General features: G+C 42.9%; 1 protein-coding gene across 2 annotated transcripts in view; it reads left to right on the top strand.

Moving 5' to 3' along the window:
* Positions 1–19,108, top strand: part of LOC115163754 (voltage-gated potassium channel subunit beta-1) — a 129,717-nt gene that overhangs the window by 100,965 nt on the left and 9,644 nt on the right. The window contains exons 1-6 of one of the 2 annotated variants that reach the window (XM_029715913.1): positions 2,468–2,541; positions 3,018–3,062; positions 8,217–8,264; positions 8,809–8,852; positions 10,173–10,259; positions 17,320–17,405. The exons of the other annotated variant lie outside the window; for it this stretch is intronic. Of the exons in view, the coding sequence (XP_029571773.1) occupies positions 2,477–2,541; positions 3,018–3,062; positions 8,217–8,264; positions 8,809–8,852; positions 10,173–10,259; positions 17,320–17,405 (375 nt within the window). The 5' untranslated portion in view covers positions 2,468–2,476. Of the gene's footprint in view, positions 1–2,467; positions 2,542–3,017; positions 3,063–8,216; positions 8,265–8,808; positions 8,853–10,172; positions 10,260–17,319; positions 17,406–19,108 lie in introns of those variants that run through there. 2 annotated transcript variants of the gene reach the window in all.

Raw genomic sequence — 19,108 nt, 5'->3', positions numbered from 1 at the left:
GCAGCCATTTTGAATGAGTACATATTTAGAAGAGTTGGTCAGATTACCACACAACACACACGGCAAAAATGGTGTGATTTTAAAATGGTTTGAGTGATGTAGTAGGAGAGTCTCACAGCAGCAACAACACCTCATCACCTCAGAGTATATGAACACACCAACCTATTGTGTAACAGGAGTCTGTTTTGGTTTTGAACAGAGCCCCAGGACCAGCTTGCCTAGGGGACTCTTCTACAGGTTCATCTCTCTGTAGTTGAGGCTTTGTTATAGAAGGTTTGGGAATCACTTCCTTTTAGGTGTTTGTAGAATTTAACGTCTCTTTTCTGGATTTTGATCACTCTGCATGCATTTATTGTGTTTTACGTTTACACGGAGGATATGTTTGCAAAATTCAGCATGCAGAGTCTCAATTTGATGTTTGCCCCATTTTGTGAATTCTTGGTTGGGTGAGCGGACCCCAGACCACACAACCATAAAGGGCGATGGGTCTATAACTGATTCCAATATTTTAGCCAGATAATTGGTATGTCGAATGTTATGTTCCTTTTGATGGCATAGAAGGCCCCTTATGCCTTGTCTCTCAGATTGTTCACAGCTTTGTGGAAGTTACCTGTGGCGCTGTTGTTTAGGCTGAGGTATGTATCGTTTTTTGTGCTCGAGGTGTCTAGATGCAATCTGTATTGTGGTCCTGGCGACTGGACCTTTTTGGAACACCATTATCTTTGTCTTACTGAGATTTACTGTCAGGGCCCAGGTCTGACAGAATCTGTGCAGAAGACCTAGTGCTGCTGTAGGCCCTCCTTGGTTGGTGACAGAAGCACCAGATCATCAGCAAACAGTAGACATTTGACTTCAGATTCTAGTAGGGTGAGGCCGGGTGCTGCAGACTGTTCTAGTGCCCTCGCCAATTCATTGATATATATGTAGAAGAGGGTGGGGCTTAAAAGAAAGAAATGTGTGTTTTTTGCATATTTTAACTGCACACTTGTGTTTGTGTACATGGATTTTATAATGTTGTATGTTTTTCCCCCAACACCACTTTCCATCAATTTGTATAGCACACCCTCAAGCCAAATTGAGTCAAAAGCTTTTTTTGAAATCAACAAAATAAGAAGACTGCATTTGTTTTGGTTTGTTTGTTTGTCAGTTAGGGTGTGCAGGAATACGTTCTCTGTCGTACGGTAATTTGGTAAAAAGCCAATTTGAAATTTGCTCGGTACATTGTTTTTACTGAGAAAATGTACAAGTCTGCTGTTAATGATAATGCAGAGGAAGAGGGGGAGGGAGAGAGATGACAGTTATCGAAGTGATTAAGAAGGCTATTGTGTTTTTCTAATTACATAATCTGACCCTCTCTTTCTCTCTCTCTCTCTTTCTTTCTCTCTCTCTCTCTTTTTCTCTCTTTCTCTCTCTCTCTCTCTCTGTCTCTCTTTCTCTCTGTCTCTCTCTCTTTTCTCTCTCTCTGTCTCTCTCTCTGCCACTCTTTCTTTGTCTCTCTCTCTCTCTCTTGTCTCTCTGTCTCTCTTTTCACTTTCTCTTTCCTCCCTCTTTCTCTCTCTCTGTCAGTCATCCATCAATCAGTCTTTAATTTAACAGTCTGTTGTCCCTACTCTAGTTCCCTTCTCACAACTACTTTTTGATTGACAGACTGTTGTCACCAGCCGTTCATTGTTTCAGTTCTTTCCTCTCTTTCTTCCTCTCTTTTCATCCTGTCGCGCACGCACGCACGCACAGCACGCACGCACACACAAACCAGGGTTTTGGATCCCTGCCTAATTTCTAGCTGCAGAGTGGTAAAGATAATTTTAGGAGAGTTGATAGACAGATCCTCAGCAGATGGGGGACAGTGGTTTCGCGAGCTCTGTTAGTGGCAGGCCTCTCCGACTCAAATAGGGAGAGGGTTAGACACACACAGACTCCCAGTCTCACAAAGAGACAGATACACCCTTGCTCACACACCGCCGCAGAGGGAAATTTAAGCAAATTCACTTACAGCCCATTGCAATAAAGGGAATTGAATCTGGGAACAATTCAGCATGATGATGTATGATCTTCAGTCTGGGTGAATCACTGGAAAGTCTGCTGCCTCAGCCTGCTGCATTGACACACTGAAACACACTAGAGAGTGGAACAGCTCAGCTCTCTAGAAGGACAACTATAGGACCAGACTAGAAACACTATCTATAGTAACCTGGAAGAGAGAAGAGTGGACTAACAGCAGAGCCAGAGCTCAGACATAAAGAGGGTTTTTCACCAAAAAGCATTTGCTGTTCTTAGATAGTGGGTTAAAATCCTGGCTGCTAACCTCTGGTTCCGACACACCTGATATGTGATGATGGGGATTGATGATGATGAGGATGATGATGATGATGAGGATGTGTGTCTATGTGTGTGTGTGTGTTGAGTGTGATGCGTGTGTGACATCTTTGACTCTGACCTCTGTGTGTTTTTTTTCCCAGCTGTGGCCGAGCAGCTGATGACCATGGCGTATGAGAGTGGAGTCAACCTGTTTGACACAGCGGAGGTGTACGCTGCTGGAAAGTGAGTCAAGATATAATAAACCCTCTTTATATTTTTCTTTTTAATGGAAGGGAGTGAACGTTATTTATTTTAAGGGATACATGGGGAAAATCTGACATCTCTGCAATGAAAATGGATGGCCCACCCTTCAGCAAAATATTTCTTACCTAAACCCTCACTGAACGCTTAAAAAAATACTTAAACAAGTGACCCTCCCCTATACCCAAATAATAATTAAAATATAAAGTGGATAGCAGAGAATATGTCTACTGTTTACCTTCATTTTATGGACAGACCGGAGCCTTAGATATGCAGTTTTACAAACTGTTTGTCCTGTAAGGATTGCATGGCAACGCAGAAATTTGACTGAAATTGAAAAAGCATGACCCTCCCCTATTTTGGTCCTGGTACCCATTCTGTAAATGTCGATCCATCCCTTATAGAAAGTGATGGTCATCTATGCAGTGTACAGTATAATGACAGGCATTGCTTTCCAGAGCTGAAGTCATATTGGGTAACATCATCAAGAAGAAGTCATGGAGGTATGTTACTGTGTGTGTGTGTGTGTGTGTGTTGTGTGTGTGTGGTGTGTGTGTGTGTGTGTGTGTGTGTGTGTGTGTGTGTGTATATATATATGTCTCAGTATCTCCATGTCTTATTGACGTGTCCTAGCTGTTCTGTCACTGCAGTTTGTTCCCACTCGTTGTTGAATTGTTACATCATTATGTAATGGAACTGGTGAATACATGTTCCTCCCTGGCAATACAGATTGTAGGACAGCAGGAGTTCAATGTACGCTCATCTACATTACCAATAGATTCATTATTCACAGAAATGAATACATTTTATTCAACATTTTTACTTATTAAACGCAAGAGGAAAACTTTAAATACTCATGGCCCGAAGGAGCAACGGCTCCTCTTGCTTCCAAATATATATTTTGCTTGCCATAGCAGGCAACATTTATCTTGGCCAGGTCGCAGTTGTAAATGAGAAACTTGTTCTCAACTAGCTTACCTGGTTAAATAAAGGTGAAATAAATGTAAAACATTTAAAAAGCCAGCGGGATACTGAATAATAACATCTGCATAGTAAACAGTAACATACTTGTATTATTATTAGTATAACAGTAGTAGTAGTAACAGGAAGTAGTAGTAGTAGTAGTAGTAGTGCTATTATTATTATATTATTATTAGTAGTAGTAGTAGTAGTTTTATTATGATTAATATTAGTAGTAGTAGTAGTAGTAGTAGTAGTATTGGTAGTAGTAGTAGTAGTAGTAGTAGTAGCAGTAGTAGTAGTAGTAGTAGTAGTAGTAAGTAGAAGTAGTGGTAGTATTATATATTATTATTAGTAGTAGTAGAAGTAGTAGTAGTAGTAGCAGTAGTAGTAGTAGTAGTAGTATTAGTAGTAGTAGTAGTAAAAGTAGTGGTAGTATTGTTATTATTATTAGTAGTAGTTGTATTGTTATTATTATTAGTAGTAGTAGTATTATTACCGGTAGTAGTAGTAGTCTTAGTAGTAGTAGCAGTAGTAGTAGTATTGTTATTATTATTTATTATTAGTAGTAGTAGTAGTAGAAGTAGTAGTAGTATTGTTATTATTATGATTAGTAGTAGTAGTAGTATTATTATATAGTAGTAGTAGTACATTTACATTTACATTTACGTCATTTAGCAGACGCTCTTATCCAGAGCGACTTACAAATTAGTGCATTCACCTTAAGATATCCAGTGGAACAACCACTTTACAATAGTACATCTATATCTTTTTTTTTTGGTGGGGGGGGTTTAGAAGGATTACTATATCCTATCCCAGGTATTCCTTAAAGAGGTGGGGTTTCAGGTGTCTACGGAAGGTGGTGATTGACTCTGCTGTCCTGGCGTCGTGAGGGAGCTTGTTCCACCATTGGGGTGCCAGAGCAGAGAACAGTTTTGACTGGGCTGAGCGGGAATTGTGCTTCCGCAGAGGTATGGGGGCCAGCAGGCCAGAGGTGGATGAACGCAGTGCCCTTGTTTGGGTGTAGGGCCTGATCAGAGCCTGAAGGTACGGAGGTTGCCGTTCCCCTCACAGCTCCGTAGGCAAGCACCATGGTCTTGTAGCAGATGCAAGCTTCAACTGGAAGCCAGTGGAGAGAGCGGAGGAGCGGGGTGGGTCGACGGGAGAAAACTTGGGAAGGTAGTAGTAGTAGTAGTAGAAGCAGTAGTAGTAGCAGTAGTAGTAGTAGAAGTATTAGTAGTAGTAGTAGTAGTAGTAGAAGTAGTAGTAGTATTGTTATTATTATTAGTAGTAGTAGTAGTAGTAGTATTGTTATTATTAGTAGTACTAGTAGTAGTAGCAGTATTAGTAGTAGTAGTATTAGTAGTAGTAGTAATAGTAGTAGTAGAAGTAGTAGTATTATTGTTATTGTTAGTAGTAGTAGTATTGTTATTATTATTAGTAGTAGTAGTAGTAGTATTGTTATTAGTGGTAGTAGTAGTAGTAGTATTGTCATTACTAGTAGTAGTAGTAGAAGTAGTAGTAGTAGTATTGTTATTATTAGTAGTTGTCAATGGTGTGTACGGGAGGCAACGTCAGGTGCAGGAGAGCGGAGTGTAGCAAACAGGCGCACTTTAATTCCGTTCCACAAATGACAGCACATAAAAACAATAACGTGCCAAAAACACGGAACATAGCAAAAGTAAAGCGCCTGACAATATCCACCTTCCAAACAAACAATTACACACAAAGACATGGAGGGGAACAGAGGACTAAATACATGCAATAATTATGGGATGAAAACCAGCTGTGTAATGGAACAAGACAAAACCAATGGAATATGAGAAATGGAGCGGCGATTGGCTAGAAAGCCGGTGACGTCGATCGCTGTACACCGCCCGAACAAGGAGAGGAGCTGACTTCGGTGGAAGTCGTGACAGTAGTAGTAGTAGTAGTAGTAGTAGTAGTAGTAGTAGTAGTAGTAGAAGAAGTAGTATTGTTATTATTATTAGTAGTAGTAGTAGTAGTATTGTTGTTGTTATTATTATTATTAGTAGTAGTAGTAGTAGTAGTAGTAGAAGAAGTAGTATTGTTATTATTATTATTAGTAGTAGTAGTAGTATTGTTGTTGTTATTATTATTAGTAGTAGTAGTAGTATTATTAGTAGCAGTAGTAGTAGTATTAGTAGTAGTATTGTTATTATTATTATTAGTAGTAGTAGTAGTAGTAGTAGTATTGTTATTAGTAGCAGTAGTAGCAGTAGTAGTAGTAGTATTGTTATTATTAGTAGTAGTAGTAGTAGTATTGTTATTATTATTAGTAGTAGTAGTAAGTAGTATTGTTATTAGTGGTAGTAGTAGTAGTAGTAGTAGTAGTAGTAGTAGTAGAAGTAGTAGTAGTACTAGTATTGTTATTATTATTAGTAGTAGTAGTAGTATTGTTATTATTATTAGTAGTAGTAGAAGTAGTAGTATTAGTAGTAGTAGTAGTAGTATTGTCATTACTAGTAGTAGTAGTAGAAGTAGTAGTATTAGTAGTAGTAGTAGTAGTATTGTTATTATTATTAGTAGTAGTAGTAGTAGTAGAAGTAGTACTAGTATTGTTATTATTATTAGTAGTAGTAGTAGTATTGTTATTATTATTAGTAGTAGTAGAAGTAGTAGTATTAGTAGTAGTAGTAGTAGTATTGTCATTACTAGTAGTAGTAGTAGAAGTGGTAGTATTAGTAGTAGTAGTAGTAGTATTGTTGTGATTATTATTCCAAATAGTAGTGGTAGGGGTGATGGTAATGATAGCAGATTAATGATGGTGGTGGTGGTAGTAGTAGTATTAATGAGGATGGTAGTAGTAGTAATGAGGATGGTAATTGTAGTACTGAGGATGGAATTAGTAGTAATGAGGATGGTAGTAGTAGTAATGAGGAGGGTTGTAGTAGTAATGGGGATGGTAGTTGTAGTAATGAGGATGGTTAGTAGTAGTTAATGGGGATGGTAGTTGTAGTAATGAGGATGGTAGTTGTAGTAATGAGGATGGTAGTAGTAGTAATGGGTGATGGTAGTTGTAGTAATGAGGATGGTAGTAATGAGGGATGGGTTGTAGTAGTAATGAGGATGGTCGTGTAGTAACGAGGATGGTAGTAGTAGTAATGGGGATGGTAGTTGTAGTAATGAGGATAGTAGTAATGAGGATGGTAGTTGTAGTAATGGGGATGGTAGTTGTAGTAATGATGGTAGTAGTAATGAGGATGGTAGTTGTAGTAATGGGGATGGTAGTTGTAGTAATGAGGATGGTATTAGTAGAAATGAGGATTGTAGTTGTAGTAATGAGGATGGTAGTTGTAGTAATGGGGATGGTAGTTGTAGTAATGAGGATGGTAGTTGTAGTAATGATGGTAGGTAGTAATGAGGATGGTAGTTGTAGTAATGGGGATGGTAGTTGTAGTAATGAGGATGGTAATTGTAGTAATGGGGATGGTAGTTGTAGTAATGAGGATGGTAGTTGTAGTAATGAGGATGGTAGTAGTAGTAATGGGATGGTAGTTGTAGTAATGAGGATGGTAGTAATGAGGATGGTTGTAGTAGTAATGAGGATGGTCGTTGTAGTAACGAGGATGGTAGTAGTAGTAATGGGGATGGTAGTTGTAGTAATGATGGTAGTAGTAATGAGGATGGTAGTTGTAGTAATGGGGATGGTAGTTGTAGTAATGATGGTAGTAGTAATGAGGATGGTAGTTGTAGTAATGGGGATGGTAGTTGTAGTAATGAGGATGGTATTAGTAGAAATGAGGATTGTAGTTGTAGTAATGAGGATGGTAGTTGTAGTAATGGGGATGGTAGTTGTAGTAATGATGGTAGTAGTAATGAGGATGGTAGTAGTAGTAATGGGGATGGTAGTAGTAATGAGGATGGTAGTTGTAGTAATGAGGATGGTAGTTGTAGTAATGATGGTAGTAGTAATGAGGATGGTAGGTTGTAGTACTGATGTAATGGTGAGGATGACAGTCAGTTAGATATAGTTTCATTTTCCATGTTTAGACTTTTATATTTATACCATTTTATTAATTTATACCATTTTATTAATTTATACCATTTTATATTATTATTATTTATTATTTTATTTTAATGTATATCGTATAAATTGTTGCTTTGGCGCACTGTTTTTAATGCCAATAAAACAGCTCCCTTTCTCCTTCCCTCTCACTCTCTCTCTCTCTCTCTCTCTCTAACCTTTTCCTCTCGTTCTCTCCCTCTCTCCCTCTCTCTCTACCTTTCCCTCTCGTTCTCTCTCTCCCTCTCTACCTTTCCCTCTCGTTCTCTCACTCTCTCTCTCCCTCTCTCTCTCTCCCTCTCTCTCTCTCTCCCTCTCCCTCTCCTGCTCTCTCTTTCTCCTTCCCTCTCCCTCTCTCTCTCTCTCTCTCTCTCCTCCTCTTTCCTCTCTCTAACCCTTCCCTCTCGTTCTCTCCCTCTCTCTCTCTACCTTTTCCCTCTCGTTCTCTCCCTCTCTCTCTCTCTCTCCTCTCTACCTTTCCCTCTCGTTCTCTCCCTCTCTCCCTCCTCTCTCTTACCTTTCCCTCTCGTTCTCTCTCTCTCTCTCTTCTTTCTCTCTCTACCTTTCCCTCTCGTTCTCCTCCCTCTCTCCCTCTCTCCCTCTCTCTCTCTCTCTACCTTTCCCTCTCATTCTCTCCCTCCTCTCCCTCTTGCTCTCCCTCTCCCTTTAGACGATCAAGTCTGGTCATCACTACCAAGCTGTACTGGGGAGGAAGTAAGTTCCCGTGAAAAAGTCTCATAAGGCAGAGCTCAGCTGTTTACAGCTCTGCCTCTGTACCTCTTCACTGTCATACATTCCTGCCTTCTGCTGACCAGGGGGAAAATACATTGTCTGATAACACACACACACACACACACACACACACACACACACACAGCACACACGCACAGCTGCAGAGGTTTATATAGCCTCTCAACTCCATGATGCGTGGTGGCAATCACAGCTCCATGATGCGTGGTGGCAGTCACAGCAAGGATTAGTGAGAAGGATAAAGGTGTGCATTATTTCTTCCCTCGTTCATCCTTCATGACTATCATAGGCTCCATCCTTCTGCAGGAGAAGGAGAGGATTGTAGTTGAAGACTCTGAACACACACTCGCACACACTTACTGTACATGAAACACACTCACACACACACACACAAACACACAAAAGTGGGAAGGCACTGATAAGGACACAGCAATAAGTTGACTACCAGCAGTGAGTTGAGAAACAGATTTTAATGTGTAGTTTTTCTCTCCTGTCTGTGTCTGTGCCCACAGAGCAGAGACTGAGAGAGGCCTTTCAAGGAAACACATTATTGAAGGTCAGACCACACAGGCACCCGCATCACAGTGTCTCAACCCTGTCTCACCCTGTCTCACTGTCTCACTGTCTCACCCTGTCTCACCCTGTCTCACTGTCTACACCGTGTCTCAACCTGTCTCACCGTGTCTCACAGTGTCTCACCGTGTCTCAACCTGTCTCACCCTGTCTCACGGTCTCACCTGTCTCAACCTGTCTCACCCTGTCTCACTGTCTCACCCTGTCTCACCGTTGTCTCACCCTGTCTCACCCTGTCTCACCGTGTTCAACCTGTCTCACCCTGTCTCCCCTGTCCTCACCCTGTCTCACCGGTGTCTCACTGTCTCACCCTGTCTCACCCTTGTCTCACCCTGTCTCACCGTGTCTCAACTGTCTCACTGTCTCACTGCTCTCACCCTGTCTCACCCTGTCCACTGTCTCACCGTGTCTCACCCTGTCTCACCGTGTCTCACCTGTCTCACCCTGTCTCACCCTGTCTCACCCTGTCTCACTGTCTCACCTGTCTCACCGTTGTCTCACCTGTCTCCACCGTGTCTCAACCTGTCTCACCCTGTCTCACCCTGTCTCACCTGTCTCACCGTGTCTCACCATGTCTCACCCTGTCTCACTGTCTCACCACTGTCATCACTGTCGCACCTGGTCTTCACCCTGTCTCCTTCACCCTGTCTCACCGTGTCTCACCTCTGTCTCACCGTGTCTCACCCTGTCTCACTGTCTCACCCTATCTCACTCTCTCTCACCGTTGTCTCACAGTGTCCTCACCAGTGGTCTCAACCTGTCTCACGGGGCGGGCGTTGGTGCCACCGGTCTCACCCTGTCTCACCCTGTCTCACCATGTCTCATCTCACCGTGTTTCACAGTGTCTCACCCTGTCTCACCATGTCTCACAGTGTCATACACCAGCTGTCTCACCGTGTCCTCACCCTGTCTCAAGCGACTTCACCCTGTCTCACACCATGTTCTCACTACTATCTCACCCTATCTCACTGTGTCCTCACCCAGATCTCTCCCCTGTGACACTGTATTGATTGATATCTCCCCTCCTCTCTCTATCATTTATCTCATCCTCCCCCCTCCTCCTTTCTCACTCTCTACACTCCTCTCCCTCCTCACCCTCCTCCTCTCCTCTGCCCTCCTATCCTATCCCCTCCCCTCCTCAACACTCCTCCTCTCCCCTTCTCCCATCCTCCCTCCTCTCCCCAACTCTCCTCTCCATTCCCCTCCTCTTCTCCTCAACTGTCCTCCTCTCCCCTCCTCTCATCTCTTTCTCCCTTCCTCTCTCTCTCCCTTCTTCTCTTTCTCCCGTCCTCTCTCTGTCCAGGTCTGAAGGGCTCCCTCCAGAGGTTGCAGCTGGAATACGTAGACGTGGTCTTCGCAAACCGCCCTGACACCAACACACCCATGGAGGGTGAGTCAGTCTTTTAGCATTCATCATCAGGGACCGAGCAACCTGTCTAAGTCAGGAGGGCAGTTGGTTTTTTAGTCTCATAGCCTGAAATACTACAATTGGATTGGCAGGAAGCAGTAGATGTGTTGCTCTACCAGACTAACAACCAGAGAAGAATCAAGATTTCAGTTTATACTGAGGTTTACTATATCTCTATCTATATATACTGCATATACAGTTGAAGTCGGAAGTTTACATACACCTTAGCCAAATACATTTAAACTCAGTTTTTCTGACAATTCCTGACATTTAATCCTAGTACAAATTCCCTGTCCTAGGTCAGTTAGGATCACCACTTTATTTTAAGAATGTGAAATGTCAGAATAATAGTAGACAGAATTTTTTAAATTTCTTTCATCACATTCCCAGTGGGTCAGAAGTTTACATACACTCAATTAGTATTTGGTAGCATTGCCTTTAAATTGTTTAACCTCTCTAGGCTAGGGGGCGGTATTTTCACATCCAGATGAAAAGCGTACCCAAAGTAAACTGCCTGCTACTCAGGCCCAGAAGCTAGGATATGCAGTAGATTTGGATAGGAAATACTCTGAAGTTTCTAAAACTGTTTGAATGATGTCTGTGAGTATAACAGAACTTATTTGGCAGGTGAAACCCTGAGGACAAACCATTCATGAGAAAACAAATTGAGGTCACTCTTTTCAATGTGTTTTCAATGGGAATCTAGATTTCTAAGGCACTTGCTTGTGGTTCCTATCGCTTCCACTGGATGTCAACAGTCTTTAGAAATTGGTTGACGTTTTTCCTTTGTGTAATGAAGAAGTAAGGCAGTTCAGAATGAGGGTCGAGTGAAGTGTACTGTTTGTTAGAGGCGCGTGACCTGAAAGCTCGCTCCACTTTGTTTTTATCCGCAATTGAACACAGTTTATCCCGTCTTAAATTTGATTGATTATTTACGTTAAAAAATACCTAAAGTTGTATTAGGAAAGTTGTTTGAAATGTTTGGACAAAGATTACAGCTAACTTATTAGACATTTTGTAGTCATATTGCGCAAGTTGGAACCGGTGTTTTTCTGGATCAAACGCGCCAAATAAATGGACATTTTGGAGATATAACGATGGAATTAATCGAACAAAAGGACCATTTATGATGTTTAGGGGACATATTGGAGTGCCAACACAGGAAGATCTTCAAAGGTAAGGCATGAATTATATTGTTATTTCTGAGTTTTGTGTTGCGCCTGGTGGGATGAAATATGATGGTCTGTGTTTGTTTGATGGGTGCTATCCTCAGATAATAGCATGGTTTGCTTTCGCCGTAAAGCCTTTTTAAAATCTGACACGGTGGCTAGAATAACAAGAAGTTAAGCTTTAATTTTGTGTGTTGCACTTGTGAATGTATGAAAGTTAAATATTTCTAATAATTGTTTTGAATTTGGCGCTCTGCCATTTCACCGGATGTTGTCAAATTGATCCCGTTAACGGGATTTGAACCATAAGAAGTTTTAACTTGGGTCAAACGTTTCAGGTAGCCTTCCACAAGCTTCCCACAATAAGTTGGGTGAATTTTGGCCCATTCCTCCTGACAGAGTAACGGAGTCAGGTTTGTAGGCCTCCTTACTCACACACGCTTTTTCAGTTCTGCCCACACATTTTCTATAGGATTGAGGTCAGGGCTTTGTGATGGCCACTCCAATTCCTTGACTTCGTTGTCCTTAAGCCATTTTGCCACAACTTTGGAAGTATGCTTGGGGTCATTGTCCATTTGGAAGACCCATTTGCGACCAAGCTTTAACTTCCTGACTGATGTCTTGAGATGTTGCTTCAATATATCCACATCATTATCCTCCCTCATGATGTCATCTATTTTGTAAAGTGCACCAGTCCCTCCTGCAGCAAAGCACCCCCACAACATGATGCTGCCACCCCCGTGCTTCACAGTTGGGATGGTGTTCTTCGGGCTTGCAAGCCTCCCCCTTTTTCCTCCAAACATAACGATGGTCATCATTTCATCAGACCAGAGGACATTTGTCCAAAAAGTATGATCTTTGTCCCCATGTGCAGTTGCAAACCGTAGTCTGGCTTTTTTATGGCTGTTATGGAGCAGTGGCTTCTTTCTGGCTGAGCGGCCTTTCTGGTTATGTCGATATAGGACTCGTTTTACTGTGGATATAGATACTTTTGTACCTGTTTGCTCCAGCATCTTCACAAGGTCCTTTGCTGTTGTTCTGGGATTGATTTGCACTTTTCACACCAAAGTACGTTCATTTCTAGGAGACAGAACGCGTCTCCTTCCTGAGCGGTACAACGGCTGCGTGGTCCCATGGTATTTATACTTACGTACTATTGTTTGTACAGATGAATGTGGTACCTTCAGTCATTTGGAAATTGCTCCCAAGGATAAACCAGACTTGTGGAGGTCTACAATTTTTTCTGAGGTTTTTCTTCTCTTTCTTTCTTTTGATTTTCCCATGATGTCAAGCAAAGAGGCACTGAGTTTGAAGGTAGGCCTTGAAATACATCCATAGGTACATATCCAATTGACTCAAATGATGTCAATTAGCCTATCAGAAGCTTCTAAAGCCATGACATAGTTTTCTGGAATTTTCCAAGCTGCTTAAAGGCACAGTCAACTTAGTGTATATAAACTTCTGACTTCTTATGGCTTGAATCCCGTTAGCGGGATCGATATGAGAACAGCCAGTGAAAGTGCAGGGCGCCAAATTCAAAACAACAAAAATCTCATAATTAAAATTCCTCAAACATACAAGTATTATACACCATTTTTAAGCTTTACTTCTTGTTAATCCAGCCACAGTGTCTGATTTCAAAAAGGCTTTACGGCGAAAGCAAACCATATGATTATGTTAGGTCAGCTCCTACACACAAAAAAACACAGCCATTTTCCAGCCAAAGAGAGGAGTCACAAAAAGCAGAAATAGAGATAAAATGAATAAAAGTGAATAGAATCAGAGCCAATGTGCTGTTTCCTGTGGAACTCACTCTCACACAGACACATCTACAAACACAATGAACCCATGCACATCTTGAAACATCGAAACAAACAAATGCAAAGTTCTTTAGTCAGTCTTGTTCTTTTGTAAATGCCAAATATTCTTTGGCTTTTACAAAACATTGTTCATAGAGTGAATAAGCAGAAAGTGTGAAAAAGCAGAAAGAGGGAGAGAGGGAGAGAGAGAGAGAGAGAGAGATGAATGCATGTAGATCAGGCTGTGGTGATGTGAGCGTAAAGCTGTTTAGCCCCTCAGGTCTCATAGTGTTTCATAAAGCTGTCTTTGTCAAGCACATCCTGACCAAGGACTCCCAATAGAAAATGATTCTGACATAACATTCATTATTTTCTTTCTTTCTATCTCTCCTCCTTCCTCTCTTTCTGCCACTTTCAGTCTTCGCCAACTACCTTTCTCTCTTTTCTCTCTCCTTTTCACTCCTCCACCTCTCTCCTCTCCCACTCATATTGTTCTCACTATAGCACCATTGTGTGATGGACCAGCTCCAATTTCTGGTCCCCCTTAAAAGCTCTGCCTAGTCAATCTGCCATCTGTTCCCGCTTTAAATGCTCTGCATGGTCAATCTGGCTTCTGCATTGGCCGTGCAGCATTTACGGTGATACGGCCTCTGCAGAAGTCAGGGCATTCAAACTCCTTGCGCTTTGAGGAGCAGCCCAGTGCTGTTGAGTAGAGCTGTTGTGAAGAAGGTTATCAGGGAAGTGAGTTTGTGTTTATACAGGACATTCCGCCCCCACCTACCGTCAACCAATCATGTAAATGCGGAGCTATACGCAGCCCTCCGCATTGTAACAACATTTGGGAGGTGCACAGCGATGCGTTATGAGTTCTATGTGGTCTCCAGAGGCACCTTCATACAGAGCCTCTGACTACGTTTTCAGATCAGCCATGAATTGGCTTTCACTCCTTGCAAACAGTGCAGCACGAGAGAGATAGGAAGTGGGAAACAGTGAGGGAGACAGAGAGAGAGAGAGATAAAGACCTTGAATTGAATTGACATAGAGAGGGGGGGAGATAGTGAAACAGCTAGAGAGAGAGAAAAGTGGGGGAGGGAGAGAGAGAGAAACAGCGATAGAGAAAGGGGGAGAAGGAGAGATAAAGAAACAGCAATAGAGAGAGGGGGGAGAGGGAGAGAAACAGCGATAGAGAGAGGGGGGAGAGGGAGAGAAACAGCGATAGAGAGAGGGGGGAGAGGGAGAGAAACAGCGATAGAGAGAGAGGGGGGAGAGGGAGAGGGAGAGAAACAGCGATAGAGAGAGAGGGGGGAGAGGGAGAGAAACAGCGATAGAGAGAGGGGGGAGAGGGAGAGAAACAGCGATAGCGAGAGGGGGGAGAGGGGGAGAGGGAGAGAGAGAGAAACAGCGATAGAGAGAGGGGGGAGAGGGAGAAAGAAACAGAGATAGAGAGAAGGGGGAGAGGGAGGGAGAGAGAGAAACAGCAATAGAGAGAGGGGGGAGAGGGAGAGGGAGAGAGAAACAGCGGTAGAGAGAGGGAGAGGGAGAGAGAGAGAGAAACAGCAATAGAAAGAGGGGGAGAGGGAGAGAGAGAAACAGCGATAGAGAGGAGGGGGAGAGGGAGAGAGAGACTAACAGCAATAGAAAGAGGGAGAGAGGGAGAGAGAGAAACAGCGATAGAGAGGAGGGGGAGAGGGAGAGAGAGAAACAGCGATAGAGAGGAGGGGGGAGAGGGAGAGAGAGAGAAACAGCAATAGAGAGAGGGAGAGGGAGAGAGAAACAGCGATAGAGAGAGGGAGAGAGAGAGAAACAGCAATAGAAAGAGGGGGAGAGGGAGAGAGAGAAACAGCGATAGAGAGGAGGGGGAGAGGGAAAGAGAGAGAAAAAAAGCAATAGAGAGAGCGAAAGACACAAGCACAAACACCAAAGTAAATTAAACCCATATTTATCTGTTTACACGGTACATAGTTAATAACAACACGGTACAGCGTTAATAATATAACATTTCAAACAGCTTTCTCTTGTGTTTAATGTTAAATGTTAATCTGTGAATGCTTATTTCACTTGCTTTGACAATGTAAACATTCTTTCCCATGCCAACAAAGCCCCTTTGAATTTGAGAGAGAGAGAGAGAGAGAGAGAGAGAGAGAGAGAGAGAGAGAGAGAGAGAGAGAGACTGGTATTTACTGAGCTCTGTGTGAGTTGCATGAACCTGCGGATGTTCATTACTGGTGTGTGTGCATCTTGTACCACAATTAAAGAAAAGCGAGCGGCAGAAATAGAAAACAACGAGGAATTGGCTCTTTGCCCCTCTTCTGTCCCATTGCCGTTTTCTTTAGTTAGATCACATTTGATTTATTTTACTCAACCTGTCTCTCCTTCTCTCTGTCTCTCTTCATTACATCATCACTTTTAGTGGTTTTATTCCTGGTGAGCATCAGTTGTCTGTGTCGCTGAACCCACAGTGACAGGAGTTCAGCTCTCCTGTTTGGTACAAATCAGTCATTGATTGACAAGGCTGTAATTTGCCCATGGTGGGTTTTGGAAGTTAAAATTCCCTAACCCTGGTCCTGCTAGGTACCAGCTACACAAGGATGAGAACAATAACAGATTCAAAGTTGGATCAGCCTGTAGGGTGGTTTTCCACTTTAATTTTGAGTGTGACTCCAAATCCATGGGTTGATGAATTGGATTTCCATTGATTATTTGTGTGTGATGTTGTTGTCAGCACATTCAACTATGTAAAGAAAAAAGTAATTAATAAGATTATTTCTTTCATTCAGATCTAGGATGTTATTTTAGTGTTCCCTTTATGTTTTTATATATATATATGACCTTCATATATATATACATATATATACAGTACCAGTCAAAAGTTTGGACAAACCTACACATTTAAGGGTTTTTCTTTATTTTTACTATTTTCTACACTGTAGAATAACAGTGAAGACATCAAAACTATGAAATAACACATACAGAATCATGAAGTTCATTTGTGGAATTTCTTTCCTTAATGCGTTTGAGCCAATCAGTTGTGTTGTGACAAGGTAGGGGTGGTATACAGAAGATAGCCCTATTTGGTAAAAGACCAAGTCCATAGTATGGCAAGAACAGCTCAAATAAGCAAAGAGAAACGACAGTCCATCATTACTTTAAGACATGAAAGTCAGTCAAGACCTTTGAAAGTTTCTTAAAGCGCAGTCGCAAACACCATCAAGCGCTATGATGAAACTGGCTCTCATGAGGACCGCCACAGGAAAGGAAGACCCAGAGTTATCTCTGCTGCAGAAGATAAGATCATTAGAGTTACCAGCCTCATAAATTGCAGCCCAAATAAATGCTTCACAGAGTTCAAGTAACAGACACATCTCAACATCAACTGTTCAGAGAAGACTGTTTGAATCAGGCCTTCATGGTCGAAATGCTGCAAAGAAACCACTACTAAAGGACACCAATAATAAGAAGAGACCTGCTTAGGCCAAGAAACATGAGCAATGGACATTAGACCAGTGGAAATCTGTCCTTTGGTCTGATGAGTGCAAATTTGACATTTTTTGTTCCAACCTCCGTGTCTTTGTGAGACACAGAGTACTGTAAGTGAACGGATGATTTCCGCATGTGTGGTTCCCACCATGAAGCATGGAGGAGGTGGTGTGATGGTGTGGGGGTGCTTTGCTGATGACACTGTCAGTGATTTAAGGCACACTTAACCAGCATGTTTGACACAACATTTTGCAGCAATATGCCATATCATCTGGTTTGAGCTTAGTGGGACTATCATGTGTTTTTCAACAGGACAATGACCCAACACACCTCCAGGCTGTGTAAGGGCTATTTGACCAAGAAGGAGAGTGATGGAGTGCTGCATCATTTTTACAATGTAGAAAATAGTAAAAATAAAGAAAAACCCTTGAATAAGTAGGTGTGTCCAAACTTTTGACTGGTTATGTGTACCAGTGGTATGTAGTGTGTCTGCAGGGATCTCCAAAGTCCTTCACACACATGCATCTAATGAGCTGATGGATTGATCAAGGATTTGATTTATTGAATGTTGGTTGATTGTTGTCCTTATCTCCTCAGAGATTGTGAGAGCCATGACTTATGTGATCAACCAGGGGATGTCCATGTACTGGGGGACTTCTCGATGGACAGCCATGGAGATCATGGTGAGTTAACCCTATGACCTTTAACCCCTAACCCTTAACCATGTACTGGGGGACATTTAGATGGACAGCCATGGAGATCATGGTAAGTGTCAAAACATCTCTACAACCTTCACACAACCTTCACTCAACCTGTGGAAAACTCTCATTACAAATCATGCTCATACAGCAAGTCTCAGACAGTTTTTCATAAACTTTAATTGTGTTTGTGAGCCCTCAAAGGAAGTAATCTGTCTACACCAGGGGCGTCAAACATATGGTCTACACCAGGGGGTGAAATATACAGTCTACACCAGGGGGGTCAAATGTACAGTCTACACCAGGGGGTCAAATATACAGTCTACACCAGGGGGGTCAAAGATACGGTCCACACCAGGGGGGTCAAAGATACGGTCTACACCAGGGCGGTCAAACATATGGTCTACATCAGGGGGGTCAAACATAAAGTCTACACCAGGGAGGTCAAACATACAGTCTACACCAGGGAGGTCAAACATACAGTCTACACAAACATGGAGAGCGAGAGATGGGGGAGAGAGGTAGATGCCTGTTTATGTCCTGGCTGATTTGGAGGAGAAGGGGGAGGATCGGGGAGGTGTTGGGTAACTACATTTCCTGAAGCCTGATAATGACTGATTGCTAAAGCATCATCAGGCTTTCCTATAGGCAACAACCTCTCCTCCTTTTCCTCTCGTTCTCCCTCAGTCTGTGTTAAGCGCTGTGCATGGTGCTGTACATGGTGCTGTACATGGTGCTGTACGGGATGCTGTACATGGTGCTGTAAGTGGTGCTGTAAATGATGCTGTGTATGGTGCTGTACGGGATGCTGTACATGGTGCTGTACGTGGTGCTGTGCATGGTGCTGTACATGGTGCTGTACATGGTGTTGTACATGGTGCTGTGCATGATGCTGTGCATGATGCTGTGCATGATGCTGTACATGGTGCTGTACACGGTGCTGTACATGGTGCTGTACATGATGCTGTACGTGGTGCTGTGCATGGTGCTGTGCATGGTGCTGTGCATGATGCTGTACGGGGTGCTGTACATGGTGCTGTACATGATGCTGTACGTGAAGCTGTACCTGGTGCTGTATGTGATGCTGTACGTGGTGCTGTGCGTGGTGCTGTACATGGTGCTGTGCGTGGTGCTGTACACGGTGCTGTGCATGGTGCTGTACGTGGTGCTGTACATGGTGCTGTGCGTGGTGCTGTACACGGTGCTGTACGTGGTGCTGTACATGGTGCTGTACGTGGTGCTGTGCATGGTGCTGTACATGGTGCTGTACACGGTGCTGTACACGGTGCTGTACATGGTGCTGTACACGGTGCTGTACGTGGTGCTGTACATGGTGCTGTACGTGGTGCTGTACATGGTGCTGTACACGGTGCTGTACACGGTGCTGTACACGGTGCTGTACGTGGTGCTGTACGTGGTGCTGTACACGGTGCTGTACACGGTGCTGTACGTGGTGCTGTACGTGGTGCTGTGCATGGTGCTGTACGTGGTGCTGTGCATGGTGCTGTATGTGGTGCTGTGCGTGATGCTGTGCATGGTGCTGTACGTGGTGCTGTACACGGTGCTGTGCATGGTGCTGTACGTGGTGCTGTACATGGTGCTGTACATGGTGCTGTGCATGGTGCTGTACATGGTGCTGTGCGTGGTGCTGTACGTGGTGCTGTACGTGGTGCTGTACACGGTGCTGT

The sequence above is a fragment of the Salmo trutta genome, chromosome 26 (genome assembly GCF_901001165.1).
Source record: "Salmo trutta chromosome 26, fSalTru1.1, whole genome shotgun sequence".
In the NCBI taxonomy this organism is placed as follows: Eukaryota; Metazoa; Chordata; class Actinopteri; order Salmoniformes; family Salmonidae; genus Salmo; species Salmo trutta.
This window is presented reverse-complemented; position numbering and strand designations above follow the sequence as displayed.